This window comes from Pimephales promelas, chromosome 13 (genome assembly GCF_988280905.1).
Source record: "Pimephales promelas chromosome 13, fPimPro1.hap1.1, whole genome shotgun sequence".
Classification (NCBI taxonomy): Eukaryota; Metazoa; Chordata; class Actinopteri; order Cypriniformes; family Leuciscidae; genus Pimephales; species Pimephales promelas.
The window spans coordinates 14,590,663-14,614,439 of record NC_142781.1 but is presented as its reverse complement, the minus strand read 5'-3'; the positions used below and the strand labels follow the sequence as shown (position 1 = coordinate 14,614,439).

At 40.3% G+C, this 23,777-nt stretch overlaps 1 protein-coding gene across 2 annotated transcripts in view; it reads right to left on the bottom strand.

Moving 5' to 3' along the window:
- prrc2c (proline-rich coiled-coil 2C) overlaps window positions 1-22,822 on the bottom strand; it is a 35,993-nt gene extending 13,171 nt beyond the window's left edge. For both annotated transcript variants that reach the window (XM_039693189.2, XM_039693190.2), the window contains exons 1-15: window positions 22,457-22,822; window positions 8,358-8,527; window positions 7,611-7,788; window positions 7,371-7,483; window positions 7,080-7,205; window positions 6,658-6,953; window positions 6,472-6,551; window positions 6,153-6,289; window positions 5,460-5,547; window positions 5,204-5,375; window positions 4,527-5,106; window positions 4,014-4,189; window positions 3,576-3,822; window positions 3,112-3,322; window positions 589-3,000 (exon numbers count right to left, since the gene is read on the bottom strand). In XM_039693189.2, coding sequence (XP_039549123.2) covers window positions 589-3,000; window positions 3,112-3,322; window positions 3,576-3,822; window positions 4,014-4,189; window positions 4,527-5,106; window positions 5,204-5,375; window positions 5,460-5,547; window positions 6,153-6,289; window positions 6,472-6,551; window positions 6,658-6,953; window positions 7,080-7,205; window positions 7,371-7,483; window positions 7,611-7,788; window positions 8,358-8,472 — 4,931 coding nt within the window. In that variant the 5' untranslated portion in view covers window positions 8,473-8,527; window positions 22,457-22,822. The remainder of the gene's footprint in view (window positions 1-588; window positions 3,001-3,111; window positions 3,323-3,575; window positions 3,823-4,013; window positions 4,190-4,526; window positions 5,107-5,203; window positions 5,376-5,459; window positions 5,548-6,152; window positions 6,290-6,471; window positions 6,552-6,657; window positions 6,954-7,079; window positions 7,206-7,370; window positions 7,484-7,610; window positions 7,789-8,357; window positions 8,528-22,456) is intronic.
- Window positions 22,823-23,777: the final 955 nt, after the last annotated feature.

Below are 23,777 nucleotides of genomic sequence, written 5' to 3'. Positions count from 1 at the left end.
GTAGACTTCTGTCTCTGTAGACAGCCCAGGCTCCACAAACGGCAGCAAAAACAAACTGGTCCAATCTGGACCACGAAAAATAAACAGTGTTCCAGCCAATAACCGACAAGAATGATTTGGGGGTGGGGGTTGGGGGGTTAGTGCGCATGCAATGGAAGGGAGGGATGAGGAGGAGGGAGGGTCGAGTTTGCCTCTGTTTTGTTTGACAATACTTCGAACGTCAACAAGTGACGTCACCCAACAACGCTTAGAGCACCTTTAAGATGGTGCTGCACGAGTTTTGTTCTGAATTGCAATTCTTAACTTAGGCAGGGTGTACAATACTGCTTATTGCCAACATCTTGTAGAGTTTAGCTCCAACTAGCCTCAACACACCTGCCTGGATGTTTCATGTAATATTGAAGACTTGATTAGCTGGTTTAATTTTGGGTTGGCGCTAAACTAAAGAACAGTGGCCGTCCTGGATTGAATTTGAAGTATAAGCAAAGTAACAATGATGCTTGCATTAAAGCATAACAGATAGATTATAAACTGCTATATACAAACTCAGAATGTCTACTTCCTGGTACAACGCAGTTCAGGACTCACCCCCTGCGTCCCGATTTGGCTCCAGATCCTCCCCTTCTCTCGCTCTTGCCTCCAGGGTAGCCTCGACCTGTTTTAGGCCCACTATTTCCACGGCGGTTCTGTCGATCAACAGGCCGCTGGCTGGAGAAGCTCCTCTTGGCTGCTGAGGCTAACTCCCGTTTTGGGATTGCCACACTTTCTGTGGGGGATTTGCTCTGTCCCCCAGAGATCAGTGTGGGCACAGAGGAGGAAATAGTGGCGGTCATGGCCGCTTCAAGTTGCTTCTTGTCCTCTCGCTCTCTCCGTTCATTGAAGTCACTACTCTCTGACGCCGTCTCCCACTCCTCATTGGCCTGGTCAGATGAATTCTGATTGGACAAGTCTGGTGATTTGCTGCCAGCAGCAACTACAGTAATGGCTCCCATTTCAGGAACAACCGTTTCTGTGACAGGAAGTTCAGGCGAAGTCACATCAGGAGTAAGAGAAGGTGCTGTAGTTGCATCAACCAATCTCTCGGGCAAAGTTACCAGAGTTCCAGGAGCTTTAGACCGTGTTGGGGAGACAGACGTAGGTACTTGCATTCCAGGAGTAGCTTCACCAGCAAAAACTGCTGCTTCACGTTCTTTAAGCCTCCGAAATCGTGGGGGCTTGTCCTGTCTGGGTGGACGGGCTGCCCTTGGTCTCCGGGGCCTCTCCCTCATGCTTTGTCCACCCTCTCCAATCTTCTTGTTATCATACCTGGCGTGACGTCGTTCAGAGGGTGTGCTATCAGTACGTGAGGTCTCAGCTTCCTCTGGTCGAAATGTCTCCATGGGCTTTGAGGGCCACTGTGAGCCCTCTTTGACAGCAGCCCGACGGAAAGGAGCAGGTCTGTGGCCACCCCGTTCCCTGCCACCCCCTCGCCTGCTGTGTAGACTACCCTTTCCCCGGCGTGCAGCTTCACCCTTTAACAGAAAACCTGGTTTAGGTCGCCCATCCTCATCTCGAGACCCAGGTTTTTCCGAAATAGGTCCAGCTGCAAATCCGGAGGCAGATTTAGATGATCGAGATTCCGCCAGTTCGCGACGAATCGGTTTGCTTGGTTTTGCGCTGGCCTCGCGATCTGATGCTCCGGTGTCACTGGCAGATTCTCTACCTTCACTTTCAGAATCTGTGTCCGAGCCTCGTCTACGTCTGCGCTTGGGCAAGACTTCGAAATCTGAGCTCTCACTACGGGTTTCACTTTCTTCCCGGCAGCGGAACCCAGCAGTCCCCGTAGCACTTAAAGGCAAGTCTGAGCGCGACCGTGGCTCTCTGTATGGATAGTCCCCTCGACTCCGGCCACGGCTACCTCGACCCCTCCCACCATAGCTACCTCTGTAACTGCGGCCACGGGAATAGTACTCTCCTCGACCGCGGCCTTTATAATCAGATGGCCAGTCCTTCTCTCTTTCTGCTTCTCTGTCCCTCTCTCGGTCACGATCTCTCTCTCGCTCCCTCTCGTCTCTGCGATAAGATCTGGGAGGGAGGTTGGACTCTTTGCGAGATGGTAGTTTGGGTTCAGGACGTTTGTCATTACTTGGAGGCATGTCTGACTTTTCCTCAGGAGCAGTTGAGACTGTAGAAACTGCAGTTGTCTGAAGATCTCTGGATTTTGCTCCACCAGTCGCTACTCCCACTTCAGGTTCTACCACTACTTTCTTCCCATCACTAGTTGGCTTCAATCCTTCTTTTAGTCCTGTTTCTACAGCAGCTGAAGAAACACCTTTGTAAGTAGCACCCTCTTTTTTAGATCGTTCACCTCGCTGCTCTTCTTTCTCTCTTCTCTGTTCCCTCTCTTCCTTCATGTCTCGTAGTACAGGTTTCTTAATAGGTCCAGATCTCCTGACTGGCCTCTCCCCTCCTGGACCCTCTCTCCTCCCGGATCCAGATCCACGGGATCCCCAGCGCATTTCTGACTTCTGCTTGCTGGGCGCAGGTAAAATAAGCTTTTCAGTTTTGTGCATACCATCATTAGACACAGGAGGAGTGGAACGGCTGTTGTTCACGGACCCTTGACCAAAAGGCTCCTTTCTGGACTTGTCCTCAGGTCTTTCTACAGTATCAGGGAGCTCAAGGGTTTTCTGAGCTAGGATAAGTCCTTCAAATCTGGGCTCTTCCAGTTTCAAAGAGTGACTGGAGCCTTGAGAGATACTCCGTTTCAATACAGCCTGTCCAATGGCTTCAACTTCATCTGCACCGGAGAGGTTAACCTCCTCAGGTTCAAAGGAAGGGATGACTGGTGTTCTGTCAGTCTGTAAGAGACCTGGTACCTCTTCGGTAATACGACTAAAAGCAGATAAGGTTTCAGATGAATCCCTGAAGAAGTCACTTTTGCCACGGGGCTCCAGTGGGCTATGGTCCTGAGGGTAGACACCTGATAAACCTCTATCCAACTCCAGACCAGCATCCAATCTAAGAGGAGACGAGGAAAACAACATCTTAGCACTTGATCAACAGGATATTTCTAACGGTGGGGGAAATCGGATAACTATATTTTTGTTCTTAAACACTGCAGTCTCTCACCTTGGCTCCTTGCCATCTTCTCGTCCTTTAACAGTGGCAGAGGAAGGCAGGGGCTCTGTTGGGGGATATGGGTCAGAACCCCAAACCATTCGAGGCTCAGTGGGAACTCCGTGTTCTCTAATTGGTCTAGTCAGATGATCAAAACTGTCTGATCCAGAGCTGCTGTTGTCTGTGGGCTCTCGTCGTACCAGCTGCTTAGGAGGCATTCTCCCTGATGATGAAAAATAGTTACCACGGCTGCATTTATAGAAAGCAGCAAAACAATTTCTCCAAAACAAAATGTCAGAAACAATGTTTTTCACAATACTAAAACTGAAGAGGTATTTTAAAAGAAAAACGAGTAAGTGAAAGAGCATAAGATGAAAACGAAGAAATTTGTTACTGTACATTTTAAATAATTTACAGTGATTGGGTTTGTTACCTAGTAACTAGGAAAGGAAACAATTTCAGTTTGCAAGAAATACCGGGGTGCATAGGAGGCATGTCTATTGGTGGCCGTCCAGACATCATACGAGGATCCATATAAGATTGCATCATTAGCCAGCGTGGGTCAAAGCCCATCGAGGCTAGGTGTTGGTGGTGTGGGCCAAGAGGTTGGTATAAGGATCTGTGCTGAGGGGGAACAGAAGCCCCTGAGGGAGAGACTGAACCCCCTCCACCTTGTTGTTGCTGCTGCTGTTGCTGCTGCCACTGTTGTTGTTTAAGCTGTTCCTAAAGAATTTAAGAGGAAAAACAATTAACTACATTAAAGCAAGAATTACTACAAAGAACTTTAGTTCAAACAATATCTGACAGGTGACCTGAACAAACTATATATATTTTCATCTTTACACGGTTCAAACTAAAATTGATGCTTAAAAAGGAAGCAGGCAACAAACAAAACCAGGACAGTGTGTAAGCACCTGTTGTCTAAGGAACCTAGGTGGCAAAGACTTCTGGAACTGTTTTGAGTATCCAGAGGTGACAGAAGGGCGAACAGCAGTCCCAGTCTCCCCCTCATTTTCCAGTTGAGATGGAAGAGGTGTATCTTCATTTACAGAATGATCCAGTCTGGACAAAGACAACTGAGGCTCCTCAACTGAAACAAAAAATTAGACAATTTTAAATAAAAAACTAGCACACTGTACAAGAATTATTACACATCAGGCAGAAGATCTTATCCCAAGCGACAGGGAATTGAACTAATGACCTTTTTTCATAACCTTAATGACTATTTTTGAGCTAGAGTACAAGAAAAGTCCATCCCAATTTATTTTATGCATCAAACCAGGTGAAATGCACTCAGTGTAATAACAGTGATGGGAGCATCTAAACATGCTAATTAAATATCAATGAGGATGCACTGCTTTTATCCTGATGGTGAACTGTACCAGCAAAATCACATCAACCGCACATGATGTTTTCAATCCATTTACCTCTGGGCTCCTCAGCACTGAAGTAGTCTCTCGTTGGTTGTCTATCCACTTGTCTATGCTCCTCCTCACTAACAGCATTATCAACCTTGCTTTGGTGTTCTGGGGCAGTCCTATGAACAGGAGGGCTAGGTTGCCGAGTAAGAAATTGTGGCACCTCCTCCACAGTGGGCTCTGTCCTTTGATGGTTTGGCATGGGAAGGCAGGGTTGCTGTGCAGGGGGAGGTGGTGCAGGCTGAGGGGGTGGAGAATCAGCAGGTTGTTTAGGCACAGTTTCAGTCATTTCCTGGTGGTCATCATGAGCTTGCGTAGTTGGTTTAGAAGTTTCTGTAGTTGAAGGTCGACGTTTCTCCTCCAGTTGTTTGAGTTTCTCTTTGCAGGCAGCAAGTCTCTGTTCTTCCATGCGCCGTTCCTCCTCCTCACGCCGTCTGCGAGCACGCTCTACTGCTTCTGAGAGCTCTGACTGCTTCTTCCGTTTCTGTCGCCATGCTTCTGTTTCCTCCTCACCAGCAGGGGGTGCTGAAGTGGGCAGCTTTGTAACACGTGGGCCACCACTTCCCACAGAGCGTCCAACAGTCTGTCCCTGCACAATTATATATATTTTTTGGAAATTAGACAAAAAGAAAATACGTTTTCGCAAACTTTGTCAAACCAGAGAATGGTCCCAGTGCATGACATACCTGTTGTTCCATCTTGCTATAATGGACAAGATTGCCAGGGGAGGGAGCCCTGGGATCTCCACTTTCCACCCATGAACTCTTGCCATCACTCCTCTCCTCTGCTCCTTCTTTCCATCCCTCCTGGACATCAATTTTTCTTGTTCGCATACGATCAACTTTAGTCATCCACTCCCTGTGTTTTACCAAGAAAGTTTTATAGGACAAATTTTCAAAATACGTTCTGCAATTTTTATTCCATAAAAATATAAGTGTTTACCAGCCATCGCCTTTCTCCTTAGCTGAATGGTTCTCCTCATCATCACTAAAGTTCAGTTTCTCAGTATAGTCAACTTCCATCTGGGCACCTAAATAAGACCAAAAATGTGAACTCAATGGATATTGATTTGAATATGAAATAAAATGTGGCAATACCTAATAAGCCTGGGAAATAAAAACTTTGTAATCATTTAATCTGATTATTTTTACTTATCTTCTGGTACACACCAAATGACCTTCCAAATGTAAGACCACTCATAACATGAAGTACCGACATTGTTGCAAAAATGGATGCTTTGCATTACAAGTTAAAAAATGACAACAGGTATTGACTAAATTTACATTTATTCATTTAGCTGACGCTTTTATCCCAAGCAATTTACAACTGCTATATATATGTCAGAAGTAGCACACCTCTGGAGCAACTAGGGGTTAAGTGTCTTGCTCAGGGACACATTGGTGTCTCACAGTGGATTCAAACCCGGGTCTCTCACAACAAAGGCATGTGTCTTATCCACTGCACCATCACCACCCCAATGATTCCCATTTTATGTCAAGCTGATAGCCATGTAAATGTTTTGTTATAGCAACCTCTAACAACTGGGACATTTCTACTGTTGCACTGTACATCCCCCACCTAACCCTACCACAAACTATGGAGAAAAAAAACCACTATCTAATGGATAGTTCTCACCTGCCCAACCCTCATCAGCATCAGTGTCCAGATTGTCTAGCTCCTTTAATTCAGTGGCACTAACAATTGATGGCCTGTCTGGATCCTGATGCCATGGCTGAGAGGGAGGTTGTGCGGGTCTTCCAGGCCGTGGACCCCTAAGTGGAGAAGAGAGAACAACGTGAGAAGATGAGATTTTACAAAGCTCCTAATGTCCTGTAAGTCTCCCAAAATACCAAATTGTCTTGTTTAATAGAAATTGTCTTTCAAATGCTTCCAATTTCAACCTTTCCATCAAAAACCGATTAAGTTTTGTTTCAGACCATATGGTACCACTTACTTAGACATCTCCGGTGGTCCAGGGTATCTAAAGCTGCCTTGTACAGGAGGAAAAGACCCTCGAGGGTACGCATTAAACATCTGAAAAGATGCACATTAAATTAGCACAGCCAAATAAAAAATATAGCAGCATGCCACATTTCAGGAGGTAGAAGAAATTATAAACAATGGTTAAATAATCACTCACATATGGCGGCATCATGCTCCTGAACTGGGCAGCATGGAACTGCGATGACATCCCTCCTGGTGGTTGCTGGCCACCGTTAAGTTTATGCTGAGGGGCAGTAGGTGGGAGCCTGTCCCTTGCATCCCTCTTTTCTCTGCCCTCACCAGCAGAGGGTTTTCCTGACTCATCAGAGTCACCAGAGGGAGATGGTGTGCCTCTACCTATGCCCGACTCCTCAGAGGGCTTACTGTCAGTCTCTGAGGGGCTGGGAGCAACATTTAAGTTCCTGCCTCCACCTTCTCGCCAGCTACCCACATCTAGTTGGTAATAGGCATTAAAGACCAGGAAAAAAAATTATCATTAAGAAATTGTTGAATATTATTTAAAACGGTTCTATCAAGGATGTTACACAAAGCTTGTGAGTAAAAGGGGAAGACGATTACTCTGAGGCCTGAGGCTGGGGCCCGGTCCATAGGGCTCATCTTCCTGATCGCCTGATTTATCCACCTCACCAGCCGCCTGCAGACTCGGAAACTCCTGATGGAACTGACTGCTCATCCGAGGAGCTCCTGCACATACAGCGCCATTGAAGCACTTGGCTTTAGAAGTTTAAACTCATAATTTTGATAATTCTGCTCCTTAAATTTTCTTAGATAAGGATTTACATTTCAAAGAGAAGTATTTTGAGAATATGCTTACAACAAATGAAAGGGTTTACAGAAGAAAAGGCTTACCATCCAGCTGCCCAGGCTGTTTGCTGTTGGCCCAGGAGCGGCTGCCACCCAGAGGGGCATCAGGGGCCTGGGGCACAGTTGGCTTGGGTTGTGGTGGAGGGGTCTCTTGCTGCCTATAATTATAAGAACTGTCAATGGAACACCGAAATCTAAAGAAGTATGTTTGGAACAAGAGTGTTATAACTTCCAAAACTAATCTTGCAACAGGCAATACACCCATCATTTAAAATGTAGTGTTACCGTTCGTCTCCTGGTTGATCCTGTCTGGAGGCCCATCCGCTGCCGTCTTTGGGTACGATGCTGACGTTGGGATCGTTGCCTTTGTTCTCAGCTTTCAAGCTGGGCAGGTTAGCTGGAGGGGGCATGCGACGACTAACGGCAACTTTACCCAAACTTTGGAGCCCATGTCTGGCGGCAACTAAGGAGGAAAAAAAAAAATACATTTCATCACCAAAATTTAACAAGAACATCATTAATTGTAGCTATAACCTTATAACAAATGTTTTGAGCACTCTCTTTCTGCTAAAGCTTATAGGAATTCACAGTGGGTACTAAGAGGACAAAGGCTGCTTATTTGATCCAGCAACGCACAGGAGGCTGATTGGGGAGCTCAATAAAAGACAATTCAACAACTTCATTACATCACTTGACAGTTGACACTCTTCTCAATAAACAATTCTAATACTAAGAGTTGGTTGGAGTGCAAATTGTCATGAGTTACACTTAATTTTGGCACGTTTTGAGACATTTCACCACAAAATAAAGATAGTTCATTGTCTGTGTTAAAAGCTATTGCATTAATTATTGTATTTAAAATCAAATGTAAATGTTTTTCACTGTTTGCTTATTTTTCTCTAATGCAAAATATAGCCAACAGTTTACCGCTTTCAATTTTGAGGGGAAATGTTCTTGACAGGTTAAGAGAGATTCACTCCACTACCAAGATCTTGGTAATTAACAACATGTAAGAATGATCAGTTGACTCACCTGCAGTTTTCTGGGTCTCCAGAGACTTGCCCTTATACGTGTTGAAAAGGCTAAGGGTTGCATACTTTGTTTTGCCATCCTTTGCCTTGGTGCTCTGCCCTGACTTCTCGGACATTTCGCTGGAAACTCATTGAGTCTGGTCCTGCGGCCTCACCCCTCAGAACCAGCCCCTAAGAAAGAGACCAAGAAATGAAAGACTGGAATGAGCTGTCAGTAAAACCAGATAGTTTCTCTAATATCTATCAGCACTTCTGTGTTTCAAGCTATATTTCCTGAGCAAGCTACAATGCAATAAACTAGAGGCTAGAGCTGTCACGACAACCACAATCTTGCAGTACCACGCTACAGACAGGCCAACCGCAGAGGAACGCAAGTAACCGGAGCAACTGCGATATTTGCGCGATTGCTTTTTTCTTAAGGCTACACCCTTCGTACCATGTGTATTGAATGTTAAAAAATGTTAATAATAATAACAAGACTGTTTTTCATGGTGATTTGTACAGAGGCTTTGTGGATTTGATAAAGGGATACTCCACTTTTTTTTTTTTTTAAACATGCTCATTTTACAACTCCCCCAGAGTTAAACTGTCAAGTTTTACCTTTTTTGAATCCATTCAGCCGATCTCTGGTTCTGGCGGTACCATTTTTAGCATAGCTTAGCATACATCATTGAAGGGTACACGACCATTAGCATTTCTCCCAAAAAAATTACCAAAGTGTTTCGATTTTGTTCCTATTTAAAACTTCACTCTTCTATAATTACATCGTGCACTAAGACAGACGGAAAATGTAAAGTTGCGATTTTCTAGGCTGATATGCAGGGAACTACAGTCTCATTCCTGCGTAATAATCAAGAAACTTCACTGTCGTACCATGAGTGCAGCAGGCGCGATGACTACACAAACTTAGTCCCGGTCACGTTGGAAGCTGGTGACTATTTTCAGGTGCTGCGTCATAACATTATCGCTCATGGTACGACAGTGAAGTTTCCTGATTATTTACGGAGTCACATTCACGTATGCAATCCGTAATCCGTCATGCCCTGCCCCAATAAAGGCGTAACTTTACATGAATTAAATAAAACAGACATGAATGAGTGCATGTTGAAAACAAAAGTGCTGAATTTATCTGTTGTATTTGTTCACCAGTCTCGAAAAAAAAGTTTGTTTATATTGCTGAGCACTCACTGGGTTGATGATCAGGAATGTTCAGAATCAGGCCACTGAATGAAATTTTTGACAAGATTATCTTGTTTAAACACCCTAGATTAATAAGATTATATTATCATTTACTATAGCAATTATTTTGCTAATACACATCTAAATATATACCGCTTTGTGGAAATTAATTATTCATTATCTGCGCGCGCAATCGCATTTAAGTAATATGTTAGTTCTGTGTAATGCATAGATAAACAGCACTTTGTCAGAAAGCATTTCATGATCTAGACCAGCGGTCGGGAACCTATAAATGGCTCGTGAGCCACACCTGGCTCTTTGGCAAAAATCATGTGGCTCGCGAGATCTCTCACCCTTTACCAACAAACGAGCGATACAAAAAAATAAGACGCATCAATACAGGTCTCTCAACAGAAAAATCTGCCAGTTACAATTCCCTTGTAGCACAGTCTACCGAAGTTAGTTAAACGTTTATGATAATTAAATTCTTGTACCGGCAAAAGTGCGTATTCAGTGCTGGTCGCGCTCGCGAGTATTAGTCATCAGAGAAATCAACATGTCTCTGTGATAACCCACAGCTCCTGCACTGGGATTCAAACAGCTGCAGCTTTTTTAAGGTATGCCTAGTGGTGAAAAGCAGCAAAAATGTAAAAGAAGGCTATAAACTTTATTACTTTCACTTTTGCCGCCTAAAACCTTTATGACACATGATAAATGGGTCGTATTTTTGATAATCCACGCAGATTTCAGTTGACGATTCTGTTTTAAGTTATTAATAACCAAAATTGAAGGAATGAAAAGAGCAGGATGTGCTTTATAATGAAAAGAAATATTAAAAGCGCGATAAGTCATGAAAGAGAACGGAATTACTGGCAGGACGCTGTGCGCGCGCGCCCCGAGCGCAACACAGAAAAGCAGAGTAACGTTAGGCCTTTGTCTTCAGTTGCGCACCAAAACGGCCAAACAAATACAGAAACATATCAAATGCCAAGTCGAGTATTCACGTAAACAGTAGATTTAAGGACTGTGTTCTCTCTCACTCTAACTCACTCTCTCTCACTTACGCAGACAGAAAGGATTTATGCTCATCAGTTGATAACTCAACCTCACAGTGAAAGCCCTTCACAATTAATATTGAAACTTTGCTAAAAATTGTAATAGTTTGATTTTAGCCTAATACTGTTGAAATTTTATTGAAAAAAAGCACATCTTTAATAATAATATTATATGATTATTTTCCTGTGGCTCTTTTGGAAAAATGCATAAACCAAAAATGATTCTTTGGTCAAAAAAGATCCCCGGCCTCTGATATGACTCCCCTGTCAATTATATTCTCCATATGAAAACATTAGACTTTTAACATATATTTTGCCTATTGTCAACATTGTTGCCGCTGATGCTTATAAATTATATGTATAATCTAGATATAAATTATATAATGTAATAATATAAATGTTTTTATTGTAATTTGAAGATTTAATTTAACATGAAAGAGGGAGAGATTGTTATAAATAAAATGGTTTGTTCAGTTCATTTGTGTTGTAATAATTGTGTGAGAACTTGAGAAGTAAAAGAAGTATAACAGTAAATGCAAATCGGTTCTGCATATCGCTTATCGGGCACATAAATATGCAAATAATCGGTATTGGTTATAAAAAACCAATATCGGTCGATCACTAATACAGTGGCTACTTACATTTTTCTTAGTGATCTCCAACACCAATTTTTCAAGAAGTGACAATTTTGTTATCTTCAACACAATGGATGGAAACAGTGCTTTATTCACAATTTTTTTATGCGATATTTCAATTTTGTGCACAAGTTAAATTCACAACTTTGGATGGAAAAAGCTAGGCTGTTGAGCAACTACAGAGAGAAACCGACAAATGTGCATGTGAGCAAGCAATTCTCCGTAAACACAGCATTTGCAAATGATAGCCTTTATACTTGTTTCACAATATTACTACATTTCATTTAGTGCTTCAAACTGGGAGGTTTATTTAAGGACAAGGCCCGAACTTGCAGAAAATAACTAAAACATTTAAGTCCACAATCAGTCTTTTATCAAACTTTCCAACTTCCTGCTTGAGGCAGAATCTTATGTGATGCTGAATATATTTTAAACACACTAAAGATTTCAAAATATCGACCAAATAGTTTGCCTTAACATACGTAAACATAGTATCTATCTTGTCTATAATTACTAGTTACGTGTCATTGAAGCAGATGGACTGCAAAGCAGGGAACTACACTAACCTTTTCCACTGGTGGCATTTGCGCTACTAACTTTTTCAGTTACTGGTGCAAAACATGATTTGGTCGCACAAATTATTTATAGTAAGCCGCACTCTGGATAGTAATGAATAATACTGAAACTGCATTAGGGGTGGAACGGTACAGAAGTCACGGTTGGGTCGGGTTCATACCTTGGTTCAGACATTCAGACGGTTCGGTACGATTCGGTACAATGGAGTGAAAAGCAAAACAAAAATGCAGAAGGCATTTTTATAAATGTCTTAAGCCTCGTATTTTTTAAGTTGTTTAAGCTTTATTAATAAAGAAACCAGTTTATTTGTAGTGCACTGACAATAGTTTTATATAATTAGTTTATTAATTAAATTAATAAAAAGACAAAATGACCTTGATATATGTTTGGTAATTGTACTTGAATGAATGTAAAATTAATTTGCAATATTTCAGATCAATATATTTGTTTTCCTTAATTTTAACTAACCCTAACTTTATTCTCATCTGAATTATAAATACATGATTTCCGTATAAAATAATTACCATTAAAACACATTTGATTTTCTTTTTTAATCAATGTAGAATCATACGCAGGACTGTTGGAAAGCTGTGATGTAGACATGTGCCGGTATTCGGTAATGCGATAAATCGCGGTAATGAATATGCACGATATTGTTAGAGGGCTCTTCAAAATACCGTGAAAAATAATAGATTCGAATTTAGACTTTTAGAGCGCGCATTAGCTTATTTTCCATCAACCGCTCAAACACTGCGTGCTGCGCAAAACACGGACGCACTCTGATGTAAACAATCCCCACATGTATAAGCACTGTGTGCATGCGGCAGTGCGCACTAGTCTAATGTAAACAATCCTCACATGATGAAGAAGCATGGCGGAACGCTCCCGACGATTTATCCCCGCAGGGCTGCCAACTCTCAGACATTCAGCTTGAGACTCAAGCTTGAGACTTTCAGACAGGACGCGGAATGCGCGCGACACGCAGGAATGTTTTGTTGCTCCGCCGACCTCGACCACGCCGTGGTTAAAGTTCAAAATAGTTAAACTTCTTATTTTAAAATGGCAAATCGTGTTGTATCTGAAGGGCAACGTTGAATCAAGCGGCCAGCGTCGCGTATTCCGCGTCCTGTCTGAAAGACGATTAATGCATTTGACACTTTTCACATGCTCTCCCACAGAGAAAAATCACAGAGCAAAGAGGACACCGACACCGACAGACTAGACAGAGCAGGTTACTTTTGATATGAAAGTTGTTATTGATAAATCAGCTCTTAGGTTCTGATCACAGATCGTTGCTCCTCAGTTCAAGTAAACCGGTCATGTTACTTTAGTTTTTATTTAAAGATACAGTACAACTTACCGAAAGGTATATTTACTTGTACATAATAACGATCAATCAGCGTTTTCAAACACGGAAAGAGGTCCGTAACACTGCAGGAGAACTGTTGTCACAAAACGTTACATTTACCTCAGGAAAGCCATTTAATGACCAGCACATTAGTTGACTAGGAAAAAATAGCAAGGAGTATTTTGCTAAATATTATATTTAATTTCTCTCTGTATGTTTACAGCAGTATGTGAGAGATTTTTTTCTTGAGAAACATTAACAGACTGGGGCTTACCTAATATTTATCCAAATGAGTCAATATTGAATCAAGACTGAAATCAAATCCAAGAATTTAATTGAATAATACAAACCGTAACCTACCAGTCATTGTACCATGTAAACATTGTAACACGTTGTCACTAAACTTTAAACAATTTGGTTTAGTTACCATACGTTTTGAAAATCACAATTATACATTGTGATGCTAGTTGAGGTTTTTTTAGAGACCCACAATGAATCTGTTTTTCTTGAGCATTAAAATATAATTTCATTAAAATATCGTGATAATACCGTATACCGTGATAAAAGCTCAATCAATTAACCGCAGCATGAAAATTTGATACCGGCACATGCCTACTGTGATGACAATAAAATGATAGCTTATAAATATATCTCTGGTTGTTTCTGTTCCACAACATTTTGTATGTCATGTTTGGGGTGTGGGATGAAAAGAGGGATATTTTCAGTAATTATTTAATAAAACATTATTTATCTTCAGTGTGTAGTATTAGCCAATCAGGTGTCTTGACGCGAATCACGCGATTATGATTATGAAAAAACTAACGTTAGTCTAAAAAACTGCTAGTGATCATATAACGTTAGTCGATGTCAATATCAGCGCTAGCAATATAATTAGTTAGCTCATGGCAGAGTTTATCAGTCGAACACCAGACCGCAAATTTACCTTTGGTGTAAGGAAGAGACACGGTGTCTTACATCTCTGTGTCTTTTTCCTGCCGCCATGCAAGCTCAGATGGTAGCCTATATGATTATGATTAGCATGCCTATTATAAAGACACAAACCTTTTACTATCATGTCATTTGAATAATATGCGCGCGATAGAGAGAGAGCAAGACAGCGCCTGTGTTGTGTGAAGACGTGATAGTGCGCGCGCGGCCAGGGCGCGCTCTCTCTCTCTCAGCTCGTTTGCACCCTGTCAAACGCATCAGTCATTCTACTCTACAAAACTCACCGCGATCAAAAAAGGCTTTGGCGGGACAAAAAGCGGACGATCCGACAGGTTTTAGAAGATTAAATACAACCCGAAAGAAACTAAAAAAAAAAACAGACCCGTCAAAATAGTCAGTGATACATTTGCGACCCATTAAAAATTAGGGTCGCAATGGGATTTCAAAAGGTCGCATATGCGACCATTTTGGTCGCAGTGTAGTTCCCTGCTGCAAAGTAGGGCTGGGGTAAACGATTATTAACTGAACGATTAGTTGGGCGATTATTTTATCGATTAGTCGACTAATCTAATGACTAATTGGACAACTAATATAAAGAATATTTTTTCTGCAGCTCAATTAATAAAAAAACAATATCTCAAATAAATACTGGCATACTGAATCAAGATACTATAAGCTGGCTAACGTTAGTCTAATGTTATGTATTTGAACACCATTATAACTCTACAACCGCCAAAACCGTGTTATTAAAATATTTTTTACAAACATTTTTTATCATAGAGAATGTTTAAATATTAATATCAGCTGAGGAGGGAAACGGAGGTGGAGTTAGTGGTGCGATCGGAGGCTTCTACTACTGGAGATGAATCGGGAGAGGTTTGTGCACCTACTGATCAGAGCGCGTGCTGACACGGAGTAAAGCCTTGTTTGTATTCGACAAGTCCGCACGAGCGCGAATGTGCGCACGGCAAAAATGACGCGTTAGGTGCGCAAGACCAGGAAGACTCAAGACTGTGGCGGGCTGTGTGTACGCCTTTTTTTTGTAACAGCGCGCCCGGCGCCGCATCCGGAAACGACTTCAAGCCGAATCTGCCCGAGCTTGTACGTCTCACCACACCGGCACCCAGTTTGCGCATCTAAATTGCAATTTTTTTTCTTAACCCTTTCACGCGTACGATCACACCGGTGTGATCAGTCTTGGCTGGTCCCTGGAGCGTACGATCACACCGGTGTGATTAGAACGTTCAGTGCACACGTCAGCAACTGCTAAATTCAAACTTGCTCTCGCGCGTTGGCTGGCGCTCAGCCAGAGACAGACGCACTCAGTGCTGTCATATATCACAACTATTGAGAGTTTTCAACCACATAATGTTTATTTTAGGTTTCAGACATTTAAATACACATATGTACTAGCAAAACAATGATTTTGAGTTTGTAAAATACTATGGAAGCGGCAATAATAATCCTTTCAATTATAATAAGACGACACATTTTATTCATATCAGATACACATTGTGTAAGTAGCTTAACATTTGATCCTATTCTTCTCCCAGTTCACCAGCCACTTACTATCATGTATTTCGTGAGAAGTGGATGAATTGACGTTATAAATCCAACAGATCCGATTCTCTGAACTGAAAACGAAACTAAAATGGCGCCGCCCGTTGTGCATACAGCTCAACTAACGCGATCGTTATAAAGATGTCTAAACAACAAAACCCATACACTTGCACATATTTGACAATCGGAATATCAGTGTTTCATGATATAGCTAATACATTTTTGAATATTTTTAATAAAAAAGGAAAAATGACATAAAAGCAGATCATCATTCATTCCGCGCTCTGTTCTGGTTATGCTGTGTCACGTGACAAGCAATGACGCGTCGCCATGGAAACATTAAAGTGGCAAGTTCTAAATAACGGTCGCCTTGAAAAACTCACGCTGGGGGGTCAGTTAGAATATTTTAAACTTACGTGTGAAAGGGTTAAGGGTTTGTTTACTGTGTGTGATTCATTTAATGGATAGCACATTCACTTCTAGTTGTCTTCGTCCTCTATTCTGCAATGTTTCGGTCTACCACGTGTGTGTGGCAAGCTGTACCGCCGGGAACATGCAAAAAATAAATAAATAAAGAAGCGTCGACGCAAAAATATGACGTCAACGCAATTTTGACGTTGAATCATCGACGGGCCGCTACAGCACTACTGCAAAGGGAGTCAAAACTCTACATATTTAAATCTCAGTGGTTTAAATCAATGATGCATATCATGTTGCCAACTTGCCATGCTAATGTCAGTGTAGATAGTGAGTTGACAGTAAAGGAGGGGGTGCAGAAATCTACAGTGAGCCACATGGGGCTCCATTCATAATTGATGTGATGAGAGTCCTTATGCCAAGACAGCACAGTGAAAGCAACAGGGTCCCCTCAATATGTCTACACAATTAGATTCACCGCAACCGCAACCACAATACTGGTCTGCTCACTAAGAAATGTGAATGCCACAATATATCTTCATAACTATATGTATATTGTGCTATCCAGAACAGAATAAATTAACACTAAAATCTAGGGCTGGGTATTGAGACAAATTTCACAATTAGATTCGATTTCGATTCACAAGCTTTCAATATCGATTATTTTGGATATCAGTTACAATAAATGGCAATATTTCTCAAGGGAATTAAATCTCTTAACTAATGCTGTAAACTATGGGAGACTAGTTGTAGCCTACTAGGCTTCATTAGCCTAATATGAAGGTAATAATGAATGAATCACTTAAATTACACTTTTATTTATTTTTATAATAAGAAGATTATATGAAATATAAACATTTAAATGGTGTCTGTCATAAAAACTTGCCAGATTTATTAAAATATGCATTAAATATTGAAGAACTTTAAGATTATAATGCATATGTAATATAGTGTATATATTTAGCAAAATGCTCCTCTCTGGAGTTATTTTTTTCTATCTGACTAACGAGTTGATGTGGGTCTTCTGAGGTAAATATGACGATACATGACAAGACATTGATTACAAGCTGTTTAACTGACGTCTTTCCACGGTTGAAACGCTGATTGAGCGAATCAATGTGACATGATACGGATTTCGATAAGTTGTACTCTATCTTTAACACACTTTCAGATGCTCATTCATGTTTATTTCGCGCTGTAACTGGTATTATTAAGCCGGAAGAGAGATCAGCGCTGCTGCTTCTCTGGAGCTGCGCCAGAGCGATCTCAGGCCACAGCGCCAAAACGTTATTTATGTTTTTGAATTTCTAAAGAAAATGGACGTAATTTGAAAATTAAGACTTTGTTTCATATCAATAGTAACAAAGGACAAAGATTATTGCGATTTGTTGGATGCGCGCAGCCGCGATACAATGTTCCATTCATTCAAATGAAACAGGATGACTAATCGATTCTTGAGACTTAAGAATCGATATCGGTTCGTAAAAATGAGAATCGATTAATATCGAGAAATCGATATTTATTACCCAGCCCTACTAAAATCTTTAGATGCCATAAGAAATTCACAGCTTTAATATGAAATCAACAATGAATGCTGAAGCAAAGAGTCTCAATTTTTAAACAGTTGATCACCTCTAGGACAGTTAAAAGGCAACAATCATGACAAATCAAATTAGGGGTGCGATATGTATATCTATGCTGCTGCTAACATCGTAATATTGTTTCAACGATGTGCGATGTGACATCATCAAGTAGCCTATGTACCTCAGTTTACAAACACACCTGATGTAGTCTAAGACTATATCTATAAAAAGTAACGCTTCTGTGTTGCACGTTACACGTTCTACAACCTAGAAGTTTGCATAGTTTCAATTTCATTTTTGTGAAATTGAGGCCAACAGAGAAGGAAATTAATAGTTGAATAAAGTTGTTATTTTTGTGCAAAAAAGGTATTCTCGTCGATTGATAAACTCAAGATTGAGCCACTATAGTCACTCAGAATATTTTAACGATGTCTTTCATAACTTTTGGGCCGCCAGTTTTAATTCCTTAAAGGAGTATCCCTTTAAAAAGCCAAAGGAGGAGGGATCCAGTTCTCAGATTTAATCAAAACAGGACAGTTCACCCAAACATTTATTCTGTCATTAATTTCTAACCCATGTCGTTTCGAACCATGATTTCGTCTGACCACGTTCATCTTCAGAACACAAATTAAGATTTTTTTGATGAAATCTGAGAACTTTATACAGGAAGTTCATAAAAATAATAAAATAAATACATATTTATAAAGAGGTTTTGCCCAAATTTTCTGAAGAGACTTGATTACTTTATAAGATTCACATATCAACAATCATCTTACACATCAGTTGTGGTAAATGCAAGCTTAACCATGATCGCTTGACGCGCGAGAACCAACCAGGTTCATTCTCGTGTTATGCAGCACGTTTGAGCTTCTACAAGAACCAATGAGGAATGTTCTCACGCGTCAAACAATTGAGTTTCTGTTTTTGTTCGCCGACCAATATAATAAATTACTAATGACTAAATTAAATCTGTTCATTACATAAAGAGATCAAGTTTTAAAGGGTTAGTTCACCCAAAAATGAAAATTCTGTCAGTATTTACTCACCCTCATGTTGTTCCAACCCCGTAAGACCTTCGTTCATCTTCGGAACACAAATTAAGATATTTAGGATATTAAAATCGCTCCTGCATACAGTCCATAGGCTTCTTGAGGGACTGGCTCTTGCTGTCCTCGAAAAGTAATTGAAGACATCGTTAAAATAGTCCAAGTGACTACAGGGGCTCAATCTTAAGTTTATCAAACGACGAGAACACTTTTGTGCGCAAAAAAACAACAAAAATAACGACTTTATTTCAACTATTCACTTCCTTCTCCATAAGCCTATAGTCCGTTAACGTAGTGTGATTGCGTAGAGCTACGTCACACGTAGGCTCACTATTGGTCGACGCTGGTCATGTGTGTGTGATGCGTGTGACGTACAATAACAGAAGCTTACGCTATTAAACTAGCTAGCTGACTCGCGCAGAGGGAGAAATAAACGAATAGTTGAAATAAGTCGTTATTTTTGTTGTTTTTTTGCGCACAAAAGTGTTCTCGTCGTTTGATAAACTTAAGATTGAGCCCCTGTAGTCACTTGGACTATTTTAACGATGTCTTTTATGACTTTTCGAGGACAGCAAGAGCCAGTCCCTCAAGAAGCCTATGGACTGTATGCAGGAGCGATTTTAATATCTTAAATATCTTAATTCGTTTTCCGAAGATGAACGAAGGTCTTACGGGGTTGGAACAACATGAGGGTGAGTAAATACTGACAGAATTTTCATTTTTGGGTGAACTAACCCTTTAATATCACTTAACTTTTTGAAGCAAAGCGGAAGTTGCATAGCTGTCAACAGAGGGACAGACAGCTCTCAGATTTACTAGCCATTGGCTTATTAAAGAAATGTTTTAGTCACCTAGTGTGAGATTTGGTCGCATATGTGAGTGATTGCCTTTCAGCTTTAAAATGCAACATTATAACTACCAAGTTGAGGTCGTGTGGATGCAACAAACACATTATTTGAATGTTTGAATGAATCAACGAAAGTTTGAATGAATCAACTGAAACTCAATGAATCACATTAACAGTGACAGCCACCTACTTGGGGTTATAAAATAATTTCAAAATGTCAATTTAATATTTTATGTCTAAAACAAAATATTTATGCCTTTGTAGGCTAAATACATTAATTTCCCTCTGAGCTGCACTACAGTCTGTGTAACAACTCCATCTAAATTCCACTTCAGATGCAGCTTCAGTCTTTCCTAAAGTATTTAATGAAGGTAAAAATGCCCATAAAGGTTAAATTTTATTTAAACTTATTGGAAAAGAGAATGCCATTGCTGCAAACTAACCACAGAATATGAAAAATATTAAGGTAGTTACACCTAAAAAAAACTTTAGGTAAAGGTACCAACACAAACAGCAAAATATTGTATTATCGAGATATAATTTTTGTTCATATCGCACACTCCTAGTACAAGTAGTGCATAAAACGAAACATATAATGCAAACCAGCTCAACAAAAAGGAAACGTCACATCATGATAAATAAGACAGGAGTAATGAAAGACGAGGTAAAATGAAAGTGAAAGGAGTCATCTTTTACTTTAGGTTATAGCAAACACTTCAATGAGGAAAAATTGTGCACAGCTTCACCAGCTAAATGCCAAATTCCCTTCAATCCAGACCAGACCAGACCTCAAAAGCCATCATCAATACAGCTGTCTGGTTTGTAGAGGGAAGAAAGTTTACAGGTATACTGTAGCTAAACCCAACGATGGGACCACGCAAAGTCTAGGGTATCATTCAATTGCCTCTTTATTCCATACTGCCAAGAGCCAGAGACAGACAGATGAATGGATAAAACCCCCTAAAGATTGTGAGTCATTTTTGGATGTTTAAGACCAAAATGGTTAAGGCATTCCAGGCTTGTGACACATTTTACTTGTGCTGTAAACAGAGGAACAGGCACTAACATACTAACACATAACAGGGTATTGGCCAAGTTGTATTAAAATTAAGAATTTGGTCTGAGATGGTGAAATTACTTTAGGTTTCAATTAAAACATCTTTATTCTTCCACCCCCAACCTTCAACATCCAATCACACCCCCATCACCAGGCCATCTGCCTCCCAAACACATAAGCCAATTGCTGCTTTCCTTTGATATTCCCAAATGAGCATCCAAGCAATCACTGCACTGAGCCGCAACCCCTGAGGGATGAGTTAAGTCAATATCTTTTCAATAAATTTAAGGGGGGCATTCTTAAAGAAATGAAGAAAACACTCTTATATGATACCTCACAACAGCTACCAGGAAGCTTCAAAACGTTCACTTGATCTGATGTTCCAGCAGCTTCATTCCTTTTTGTTAAAAACACCCATCAAGGCTGGTCTTGTTTCAACCAATGGTGTCCTTGCTGGCATTTCCTCTTAAGGATATGTAGAGTTCTTTTAAGTGGGAATTAAATGATCAAGTCTTCCTCCACTGATGCTCAAGTATCTATCTGCTTCTGTTGAAAAATTGTTGTGCTTTGGCCCCAAAAGCTTCTGAATAGCTTAGTTTAATGCCGTTTTCACAAAATCTCATGGATCTACGGTTTCAAGGCCCACAAAACATCATGCATAGAGAGAAGGAATGAGTAATTTGTGATGTGGATCCCAAAAGAATGAAGTATCCTTTAAGATAGCTGCTGATGGCAAGTTTAACCCTTAAAGCCTGACATATGAACTGAAGCAGTTAGAACATTTAGTCAGAAGAACATTTACAATACAAATCCTAATAGAGAAATGTAGAGAGATAAATGTTTAAAAAAAAAAACATTTATTTAAAACATTTAAAATACACCTTAAAAAAACTCATATTTTATACATTTCAACAAGTTTTCTAAAAATGTAAAAATGTATAATGTATAAAGGTATAAAAATGGATAATCAAGCAAACCTAAGCTGGTTTAGTGCAGTAAATGCTCATCTTGAAATATTACTACCATAAGTTGTTTACTTGACTCAATATTTCAGAGCAAAAAGACAAGTACACGACCTTAAAGGGGAGACATTTTTTACAATTTTACTAAAAGGCCTTTTTACTTGCTATTATCAATCAGCATCTAGAAGATTGTTAAAAAAAGCATTGTTGATAATTTAGCAGCTTTCATGCATCAAATATAACAGAATGTAATTAAAGGGTTAAATCACAAGCATCTGCTTGATAAGTCAACATGGTGGGAAATAAGCATGCGTGTATCTTGCATGTGGTAAAGTGGAAGTTGTGGCTCCTCGTTTGCATGTCCTGATTTTAATGTTTTGTTTGATGTACTGTAATAATCATGTGAGCCATCACCTTTAGCTAACCTACCTCTGCACAACCAAGAATAGGACACTGGATAACTAGTGTCTTCCTCATGACTGGGAACTTGCATTTCAGCTTTAAAATGCAACATTATAACTACCAAGTTGAGGTCGTGTGGATGCAACAGGCATATTATTTAACAAGTCAAACCATTTCCCAAAGTCCACCAATTTTACCAACAAAATTAGTCATTAATTGAAATAGTCTGGTCAAGTGGGCCCAGTGAGGTGGCCTCCAAACCCCCATTCTTCCCCAAATTCTGCCTCAGGCAATCATCTTTCCGCAAATTCTATACTAAACCTGCTCATATTAATGCTGACCTGTGTGAGAGAACAAAAAACAGGTTTTGTTTGCGTGATTTTTCGTTGCTCATAGCAGTGTTACCATTAGCTAGTCTGTTCTTTTCTCTTCATACACTAACCTCAACGTTACAGCAGCAGCACATTGATTAACCGTTGACATACCTGTCTCCGCCGGTCCCGTCGCTCTCTTCAGGAATATCGTTTGTTCCGTCCAGAAGGTCTGAGTCCTGGTCCTTTGTATTGTGTTGGAGCGTGTGTGTGAGAGAGAGGCCGGCTGTGGATTACAAAAGCTCGTGCTATGCTAGTCCCAACTAGCCGAGCGGTTAGCGACTAACAAAACCTCCTCCACAAAAGAGAGAGAAGCCCTTTTATCCCTCTCTCTGTCGTTTTCGTCGCGTTTATCTCTGTCTGGTCGCGCGGCCGGTGTGAGGTGAGCAGTATCGGGCGGTTGGCGGTGTCTCGTGCGCTCGAGAGAGGGCCCCGCTCGCGCCGCGGCCTGTCGCACAATCAAAGATGGCAGAGCGCCAATCCACGAGAGCCTGACGTCACCGCGTACAGGCGCTGCGCAGCGTCAGCGACCACAGACTCAACTTTAACACGTAAGACACAGCAGATGGCGCCCTGTTTACAGTTCTAATAACCTTTTTAACTAAAAAAATATAATCAAACTATTTTCTCTTTCCTGTATTAATAAAAATATCAGATTTTTTGATCCAATCATAAAATCTCTCCTAGAGGGAATTATTTTTGGAATGCACAGATCGCTGGCATGGTTAAATCCATATACATTTAGTCTGGTGAATAAAGTTAAAGCGGTAAGTTACACTTTTAAAATATTCCTTGCAACACATGCTCTTTTTGTAGTGTAGCCTACACGAGGAAGACTTTTGTTTTACAACTGTGATTATATTTAACATTGGTCTGATGTTTGTCCTTTTCTTTTTGCCCCAAGAAGCATTATGAATTATCTCTAAAAGATGTTAGCCTATATGTTCTTTCACACACATAAGCGAAGTGCTTGAATATGTGGTCAGGTCAACGTCTACATTTTACCTCCATAAACAAAAAATTGTGTAAAAATAAATGTATACATGTAATTTATTCCTAATAGATGTCGTTGGAGAAGTCCTTAAAGTTGATTAATAACAAAAATGATGATTTTTTTCATCTTTATGGAGAAATTCTTTGTAATGTAATGTCAGCACTATGCTTCACCAAATTCAGTGAATCCTGAATGCATCCCTAAAGGGAAAAGGAAGAAATATTTCCTTTTTTAAAATCATACAGATTGTTAACTATGTGATATCTGGCCTTTGAAGCATTCTTTCTTATGTTGAAACCAGCTATATGACTCATATAGTTAAAATTAATAATAATAAAATACAGTTCTGTTTTTTCTAAATGTATATTTATTATTATTATATTTTTTGACGATGTTCTCCAAACAGGTGCTGCTTGGTCTCCTGGAAGAAAATAATGAAAT